Source organism: Hydra vulgaris, chromosome 10 (assembly GCF_038396675.1).
Source record: "Hydra vulgaris chromosome 10, alternate assembly HydraT2T_AEP".
Taxonomy (NCBI): domain Eukaryota; kingdom Metazoa; phylum Cnidaria; class Hydrozoa; order Anthoathecata; family Hydridae; genus Hydra; species Hydra vulgaris.
The window spans coordinates 6,452,050-6,462,500 of record NC_088929.1 but is presented as its reverse complement, the minus strand read 5'-3'; the positions used below and the strand labels follow the sequence as shown (position 1 = coordinate 6,462,500).

General features: G+C 29.7%; 1 protein-coding gene across 1 annotated transcript in view; it reads left to right on the top strand.

Moving 5' to 3' along the window:
* The window catches only part of LOC100199240 (neurofibromin), a 196,769-nt gene that overhangs the window by 68,755 nt on the left and 117,563 nt on the right, over positions 1–10,451 (top strand). The window contains exons 21-23 of the mRNA XM_065807168.1: positions 6,941–7,102; positions 8,208–8,275; positions 8,840–8,902. Coding sequence (XP_065663240.1) covers positions 6,941–7,102; positions 8,208–8,275; positions 8,840–8,902 — 293 coding nt within the window. The remainder of the gene's footprint in view (positions 1–6,940; positions 7,103–8,207; positions 8,276–8,839; positions 8,903–10,451) is intronic.

Here is a 10,451-nt window from a genome sequence, read left to right as displayed (position 1 = left end):
AACCCTTCAATGAGTTATTAGCTGGTTAAAAGTAAATCAGTAGTTTTAAACACCAGCGATAAAATAAACTCGTATTCTAATGTCACTGTTTGGTTAACGTCAGGAGCAAATTTAGTTATCAGAAGGCTGTTAACGTCAAAATCTAACCCTACTATACCCTTCTGTTAAAACTACTATCGGAGGAATTTTCTATTATATTAGGAAAAATTAAAAATGGTATCCAATCAAAGCAAGAGTAAACAAAAAAGTTAACTTTTATAGCAAATAAGCTATAATATACAAAATATCAAATTTATAAGATTTATCCCTTAATTGTGAAAAAATTTATGTATATTATTTATTCACTTATTAAATTTTAAAATTAATGTTATTTTAAATTAAATGTATTTTGTGTTTGAATATAATGTACGCACTGTTATGAGCATATATATGTATGTTAAATACATACATATCTGTATAAGATTTATGGGTTTAATTATGTATAAAAACAAATATACATGTACTTTGATTCATAAGTAAACAAGTACATGAATATATATATATATATATATATATATATATATATATATATATATATATATATATATATATATATATATATATATATATATATATTTAAAGTATACATATATATTATATATATACATGTATATATATGTGTATACATATACATCTATAAACATCTATAAACATATATACATATATTATATATATACATGTATAAAAAATATATGTATATTTATAGATGTATATATATACACATGTATATATTTATATATATATATATATATATATATATATATATATATATATATATATATATATATATATATATATATATATATATATATATACATATACATATATATATTCAAATTTATTTATTTAGTCCCAAGATAATAAAGATGCATTTTATTGTCAGTAGTTTTCAAATGAATATGTCAGATTTCAAGAATTGTATTATAAGGTTCTCACTGCTTCGCAACAATAACAGTGGAAAGTATTGTTATTGTTGCGAAGCAGTGAGAATTACTTACTAATTACCACAGAAGTAAATAAACGCAGGTTTCACTAATGGCTTGCGAGCACTGGTCCCTTATTGATACTTTAAATTCAAATCAAATGCATTCTTATATGGATTAAATTGAAATATAGATCATGAAGCAAATCTTTTTGAAAAATTTACAATAACTACTAACCATGTGGTAACGTTTTCTTATTAGCCTAATTGGCTAATGTGATAAACTCTAATTAAGCTAAACTTTTTAAGAATAATGTTATTGATTAAAATTATATCAAGTTTCAAAGCATGACTATATATGAGCATATTTTAAGTCAATTTTGGAAATCTTTGGTTATGGTGCACATGACAATATCATCAGCATAAAGAAAATGGTGTATATATATATATATATATTCATTATCTTTACTGCTGCCAATTTTAGAAATTATTGGATAGTAATGACTAAAAAGTTAAATTCTTTCTTTTGAAACATATTTTGACTTTATAAGTTCTCATTTAGATTTATAATAAATCATATTAGCCAAACATATATAATTTTTAGCTTATATGTAAGTTTTATAAAACAATTAGCAATATTAACTGTATAACAGGCATGTGCTAAAGGCTTACTTTATTTTTGTAAAAAGTACATGATAAAATCTCTATACTACAGCCAAAGTAGCAGCATGGATTTTTGCCTACCCCCCTAATAATTATTTTATAAAAGTATGGAAAAAATAACATAAAAATTTATCTTTAAAAGATACATTTTTGTTTATACATACCAAATGCTACTTAAAAGAAACATTTTTGATATTTCCAAGTTGTTTTTGTCTTTCCAATCAATATTGATAAAATTTATTATTACATAATCATACACTATATGCTTGTATCATACCACTGTATATGTACACAGTCCTGTATTACAGGACTATAGCAACAAAACATGGGTTGAGTGGCCAATAAAGCTTTTTATATGCTCTAAGACAAAGCCCTGTAGAGGTTACATGAAACTTTCTCTGTTAAAATCATAAAGCAGTATTGCAAATCCATTGCAAAAAATCAATTCAATGAATTTTTTTACAAAAATACCTATGTAAATATTAAATACAATAAATGTTTTTTTGTGTGAAGAACTTTTATTTTTAAATGTTTTTGAGATGTTGTTATAATTAAATTATATTATTATAATTAAAAAGTAGAGAAACATTTTTTGCATGTTAAAAGATTCGTTTTAGCCTACGAAAAGTTCCTTTTAAAAGTAAAATAATTTTTGAATAATTAGTTGTCAATTTAGCAGAGAAATAACTAAAAAAATAATTAGCAGAGAAATTCAAAAAATTATCGTAGCTGTTACCATTTACTTTCCTCCATTTTATAACCGCCTGTTTAAAGCTTTTTTCTTAGCGGACACTCAATTGCTCAGTTAGTTTAACGGAGAGATGTGAATACGGCTGCAGAAGTAATTGTAAGTCAACTTTACCAGGTGCTAATTTTGCAATGGGTTTGCAATACTGCTTTAAATTTTTTTTTTTTTTTTTTTTTTTTTAAAAATCTTCGCTTCCAGCAAGGCTGCAAGCAGCCACTAATTAAAGTTGGAAGTTACTGTAAGAGATAAGATGAAGATTGTAGAGCAAGATAACGATTGACGGACGATTTAAAAGATTGCAAATTATATGAATCAGGAAAGCAAGATAAAGGAAGCGAATTCCGAAGAACAGATGTTCGAGGAAAAAAACTAGACGAATAAGCGTTTTTGGAGCACTTAGGAACAGTCACAGAAAAAGGATGACAATTAATTGAATGACGAGTAACACGAGAATGAATTTTAGTAGATGGCACAAGAGACGCTAGCTCTTTAGAGCAGTGCTCATTATAGTATTTGTAGAAAAGAGAAAGAGAAGCAACATTACGACGATGTGATAATGGTTGAAGGTTAGCTGCAAGAGCAGGTCCAACTATGTTTACAATGCGTTTTTGCACCTTGTCTAAAAGAGAAAGGGCATCATTAGAAGATCCGCCCCAGATATGGCAACAGTATTCCATACAAGGCCGGATTTGAGATTTATAGAGAACTGAGAATAGAATCCAGACTAAGAAAGTGGCGAGCTCGATAAAGAGATCAACCTTACCAGATACTAATTTTGCAACCGATTTGATATATGGTTTCCAAGAAAGATTGGAAGTAAGAGTTAATCCTAGAAGATGAAGAGTAGGTGACTCGTCGAGTACATCACCGTTCATAAATATAGGAAGATCTAAATTATTGCGATAACGATTGGCTGAAAAAAATTGAGTTTTATCTGAATTAAAGTTCACCAGCCACTGTGAGCCCCATGCTGTAGCAGAAGTGAGATCCTTTTCAAGCTCAAATGCCCCCTCCAAGCAATCAGAGGGTGTTGGTTTCTTATCACGACAAGAATAAATGGTAGTATCATCAGCAAACAATGCCACCTTAGATGTGAGAATATCTGGAAGATCGTTAATGTAAATTAAAAAAAGTATAGGGCCAAGGATAGAACCTTGAGGAACCCCTGAAGTTACAGAATAAGAAGAAGAGTGTTGTCCATTGAGGACAACTTTTATGCTACGATTGGAAAGGAAGGATTCAATGATCTTAAAGATGTTGCCGGATACACCATAAGAAGAAAGCTTATGGAGAAGACTAGCATGCCAAACTTTATCAAACGCTTTTGAAATGTCAAGAGCGATGGCCTTAACCTCTCCACCTTCATCTAATGCACGATAAAACCTGTCAGTTATTGCTGTTAGCAAATCAGCTGTAGAACAAGAAGACCGAAATCCATATTGATGGTCAGAAAGTAAGTTATTAGATTCAAGATGAGAAATTAAGTGTTTGTTAGTTAAAGATTCAAAAACCTTGCTTATGATAGGAAGAAGACTTATGGGACAGTAGTTAGACAAATCAGATCGCTCTCCAGAATTTTTGAAGATAGGGATAACAGATGCGGCTTTCCAGCAGGCTGGAAAACAAGACTCTGATAAGCACTTGTTGAATAGTTTTGAGAGTATAGACGACAGCTCCGGAGAACACTTCTGCAAGACAATAACAGGTATGTTGTCTGGGCCACAAGCTGTAGAAGAGTCTAGGCAGGAAATCACTTTAGATACAGATGCTGGAGTGATATGAATGTCAAACAATGGATCAACCTGTTTGTTGGCAATATCAGGTTGAACGCAATTAGTGGAATCAAGAGATGATATTGATGAAAAGTTTTTAGCAAACAGTTCGGCTTTGTCTTTAGGTGAGGTGACAAAGTCTGAACCATACAAGAGAGGTGGAATTATAGATTTGCCCTTATTATTGATATTATTAAAGATTCTCCAGAAGTCACGAGAGCCTAATTTTTGAGATGAGATACAAGATTTCATGACCTGAGAATAGCGGGTTTTGGCGTTAGACAAAACCTTTTTACAGTTGTTTCTAGCAGTAATAAACAGACTTCTGTTTTCTGGAGAATTGTTTTGCTGATAAATATGGAAGTAACGGTTTCGATTGGCAATCGCAGCAGCACAGTGTGAGGAAAACCATGGAGGAGAGTGAGGCTTGACCTGGAATCGTCGAGAGGGAATAAAAGATTCCATGCCAGCCTGAATTCACGAAGTTATGTAAGAAGCACATTTGTCAACAGGAAGTTGAAAGATTTCTACCCAAGGGCCATCACGAAGAAAATCACGGAAAGAATCCCAGTCAGCTTTACTGTAGTTGTAAGAGGTTCGATTCAGGTGAAGAAGAAGAATGAGATATTAGTTTTAAAAAGATCAAACTGTGATCAGAAGCACCTAAGGGTGAATGTGGAGAAACTGAACACTGACTAGGATCAGAAACAAGACATAAGTCGAGTAGAGAAGGTAAATGATTAGGGTTGTCAGGAAAGCGAGTTGGAAAGTTGACTATTTGAGTTAGGGATTGAGAAAGGCAAAAGTAGTGGGCTTTAATGCCTGCAGACTCACTGACACTAGAGCCAAGCCATTCAGAGTGGTGAGCATTAAAGTCACCGACAACAACTATATTAGCTGATGGATAAAGAGAGAGGGCTTGGTCAATATGATCAGAAATAACATCAAAAAGAGTGCATTCTTGAGATGAAGGAGAGCGATATAGAACAAAGAGAAAGGCAATAGAGTGAAGTGGTGCTAAACGAAAGTACATGAAACAATAGTCTGTGGATTCAAACCTAGTTTCACGACAAACAGGTGAATTCTTACAAATGTAAGTGCCCAGGCCAAGCATGTGACTATTGGAGTCTTTACGAATCAGAGGAAGATAACCATCAACACTAAGATCACAAGATGAGACAGCCAAACTCAAATTAGTCTCACAAAGAGCAAGTAGGTCTGGTGAACTTTGCAAGAGATAAGACTCAACAGAAGAAAAGTTACTTTGAAGACCACGAATATTAGTGAATGATAGGTTTAGAGAACTTGGTGATGATGATGGTTTTTTGTGTTTTATAGTTTGTGGTACTTTATTCATTTTTAAATTAGATTGAAGAACTTGACTCAAAGCATAGATAGTACTCAGAACACTGTTTAATAGCCCAAGCAATTGCCTCATTACTACTAATAAACCCTAAGCCGTAACAAAGGGCTCCAAATGCGGCCTCCGCAATGCACACCAAAAGTACAAACAGGGACACCATCCATGCGCAACATGGCACTGTTAATACTTTGATATTTTTCAGCTGTTGATGGAATCAGCCTCTCTGAGAGCTACCACAGAGTTCGGGAAACCTGACTACCAGCCGGCCTCAGAACCATAAAACTGAGTTTTAGAGCTGTACCCTCATAACGAGATAATAGAATGAGTTGCCTAGTCATAAAAACAGTGACACAAGCAAAACCCATGCATTGAGTCAAGAAGATCCAGCATTCAACATCCTAAACTGGAAACAATGTATTAAAAATACATCTGCGCCAGCCTAATAGATGAAGAAGGGGTGCGAGTAGAAATTAATACTGGGTGCGAATAGAAATTAATACTGAAATACAATCCAACAGGGTATAAAGTATATAATTCTGAATACTGAATATAACATAATACATATTATACTGAATAATGATAATTCAAGGGATATAAAGTATTAGTATTAAAATTATTGCCATAATTTGTATTGAAATTTTGGAGCCACTACAGTCAAAGTGGCTTTTTTTTTTAAATTTATTCACCTGCTCAAGGATGTGAGGCCACTGCAGTTGAGGACACAATTATTACTATAATTTTTTTATTTTATTCATCAGCTCAAAGTTGTGGGGTCAATACAAAGAGTGTGTTCTTTTAGCACTCATCTCATTTTAATACACTGCACTCATCTCATTTTAATGCACTGTACTCATCTCATTTTAATGCACTGCACTCATCTTATTTTAATGCACTACGCTCATCTCATTTTAATGCACTGCACCCATCTCATTTTTGTTCGCCCAGTTAATGCATAATAAATTTCCATTTATTTTTTAAACTGAGATGTTTCATTGTTTAACAAAGCAATAGAACAAGGAATCTAAATAATAATTCTGAGAATGTAAGTTATTAGTTTCAAGGTATACTAACCTCAGTATACTATCTATAACCCTGATCAAGAACTTTAGCTGCTAAAGTTTTGTTGAAAAATTAAAATAGCTTTTACCATTTCCAGGTTGCAAAGAATAAAAAAATTCGTTACAATTAAATTGTGTTCTTTATTGCATGTAACAATAATGCATGCATTATTTTTTGCATAAATTTATCCCAATTGTGTTTTACTCAAAGGCATTACATTTTTATCATTCAAACAAAAACACTTTCTGTTTTATGTTGTAGTAAACACAAAATGGTTATAAAATATATTCATAATTATGTTTATAAAAATATTTTATAAGTTTTATTTATGTAAATACAGTTTATTTTTATTATTAAAACATTTTTATATTTAGGCTTGGAAATTGACACTTGCACGATGGAAAAAACTTACAAATGCATTGACTAACTATCCTCGTGAAGAACTAGTTGGGTTTGATGGAGTGCCACCAGAGTCTCCTGTTAAACTGAAAACAACCCCAAATATTGTTACTTTAGTATCAGATGATACTTTAGAGGTTGATCATTTTGTTTTTAATGCTTTTATATTTAAACAACTTTTTTATACATAAATGACTATTTATTTTGTTTTTATTTCATATTTTCATAGTATTTATTTCAAAGTAGTGTTTAAAGCCCAAACATAACTTAAGCCAAACTTTATATTGTCATAAAAAGTTTGTTTTGTCTTTTTCCTTAATCAGTTTATATATGTATAAACAGTATAAAGTATACTAAAAAAACAAAAAAAATCTTATATTTATATATTACTAAGTAAATCCTAATGAATTTATTAGTTTGATTATAATTAATATTTATTTTATCAGGGTTGATTGGTATCACATGATTGATTAGTATAATAGGGTTGATTAGTATCATGGGGTTGATTGGTATCTGTTTGTACCAGATTTGTATCACAGGGTTTATTGGTACTGCCTATAGTACCAGTGATGGCAAAACAGTTAAACCATAGATTTGAGTTGTTTGAAACCAATTGTTTAAGTTGCCTATAAACCTTAATTTGACCCTGATTGAAAATTTTTTCGATAATGTATAAATGATATATCTATACTGGTGTGTAGTTGCATCTTGGTAGCTAACTACTGTATATAAATATAAATCTTTATAGTCTTCTAATTTAAAACATTTTAGAAGTACCAAACTTTGTTTTTTTGTTCAGAATAGATATAAAAGGTTTTTTAGCGCTATATTTTATGATTAAATACATTTTATTGATTGGTAAAATAAATAAGTTTAAGAAAATAAAGTTGTTTTGTTATTTATAATGTTATTTAAAATTTTTGATTATCATTTTAAATTAAATTTTCTGAAAAGATTTTTATATCATTCTACTACTTACTTAGCAACTAAAGAGTCTCAACTGATCTGAGGATTTTGAATGGAATAAGTTAAACTATTAGTTTAACTTATTCCATTCAATTGTTTGAATTAATGTTTTTTAGAGCTAATTTGAGTCGTAACGATTGTTGTACAGTAACTTAGTTGCTTAATAACTTAGTATATATATTTATTTGTATGTTACTTACTAAGTATTTATAAAAATAATTCTTGATTCTTTAATTGAGTTCTTAAAAATGAAAAAACAAGTTGATAAATCTTTAGATATATCTTTCTGAATGGTGTAAAATGACTGGCTTCTTGTGTTCTTTTGGTGGGATCTGTGTATCTAAGTAATTTTTTTTAATCTATAAGTGTTCTTTATATTGTGCTTTTTTATAGGTGTTCTTCATAATGTGTTTCCTAAAAATACTTAATTACAAACAAATTTTTTTGAACAACTTTAAAAAAAAAATTTTTTAGCACAATTACTGAAAGATTTGAAAGTTTCTAATTTAGTTATATTAATAATAATGTAAGTTGTCTACTTTTATATCTTTTGTCTGTTTTTTACTTTTATTTATTTCCTATTATAGATTTTACATAATAATCTAATATATTATACTATTATTATTATACATTTATAATTGGGTTAACAAACCTTTGATATTAGTTTAAAGCAGTGTTTATTAAACTAGAATAATAAAAAATAAATCTCGTCATGATGTTTATTTTTCAAAAAGTTTTATAAAAACAGTTTTTAATAAATGACTTGTTCGATTCTTAATTCAATTTGTCTGTAATTCAGTATTTTTTCATTATGTTATTATTTTATTTGGTTCATTTATTTGGTATTCTTTCATTATGTTTGTTTTATTTTCTCAAAGTTTTTACTCTATATTTATATTTGTATCTAGAGAAAAAGATGTAAACTTTTTTTCTCCGTCTTCTAAAGGTCTGGAAGATAATCAAATTAACAGGTAAAAATATTAAAACAACTAACAGCTAAATGTTTATAATATATATAAGTACATATATAAACTAACACACACACAATGTGGTAGTGTTGTGGTGGTAAAGAGTGGTGTGCTAAAAGTTCTTCAAAAGAGTTTGATCCCCGTCACTACCAGTGATCACTCATACACAAATATTAAAGATGACTTGCTCCTATCATGATATGTATATATATATATATATATATATATATATATATATATATATATATATATATATATATATATATATATATATACACACACACACATACATACATACATACATACATACATACATACATACATACATACATACATACATACATACATACATACATACATACATACATACATACATACATATATATATATATATATATATATATATATATATATATATATATATATATATATATATATATATATGCACACAGAAAATTAATGCAAAACATCAGGTGCAACAATTATGATGGCAAAGGGAATGCTTTCAAAGAAGATGCTGGACATAAATTGTTTAACATCTGCACCTGTAAGTGTGTGTTAGAGAAATGTGTATCTAGCAAAACTTGCAAGGTTCATTCTTCAGAGCAAGATTTTATCAGAGAAATTTCAAATTAATGTGGATTGACAATGTTGATAAACTTGAATCAAATAAACTTTTCATGAAGTTCAAAAGAAAAAGGTATCAAGCAGCATCATAGAAATAAACATTGCAATGCCATGTCTATCCCTATGGTTGGTGATATTGCAAGCCAAACTACAGCTCAAAGTGATGAAGATAATAATTACATTATTCAGGGTAATATTATACATTATTCAGGGTAATATATAAATTAAATACATTATTCAGGGTAATATTTCTGATGTTTCTTCAATTGACATTATTGGTTCCTCGTACTTTCAATGTCGGCAACCATTTTCTGCTTTAGTAAATGTCTATGACTGATATGGCATCTCAGACAGAGCCAAAGCTGCAATAGCAAATGCAGTTTTGAAAGACTTTGGCATTGTTAATCAACAAGATACTTCTCATATTGTCAATTCGAGTAAAATACAGCAAGAATGTAAGAGAAAATGTAATCAACTAAAACTTAAAAATTTAAAAATAGTTTGTGCAATTTATTTTGATGGATGAAAAGACAAAACTCTTGAAAGCATCAAGGAAGGGTTAGAGTTTTATTGACAAAGTATTACACAAGAGCACATCTCTTTAATAGAAGAGTCTGCTGCATCTCGGACATTTATCACCATTATTGTTTGATAAAAAGTTCAATAGTAAACTTTATTGTTATCAAAAATATTAACAGTCAGAAGTTTGTAGCAGTTAGATATGACAGAACTGCTGTTAACACAGGAAGCGAGAATGGCGCATTTATGCTGATGGAAATAGTGTATAACAAACTGCTCTAATGGTTGATTTGCGTTTGGCATGCAAACGAATGCAAAAAGCAAATCAATATATGCATGCAAACTAGTTCAATTTTTTTCAAACATCTGCTAACTTATTTGGATGAATCAACCAAACATCTTTTTA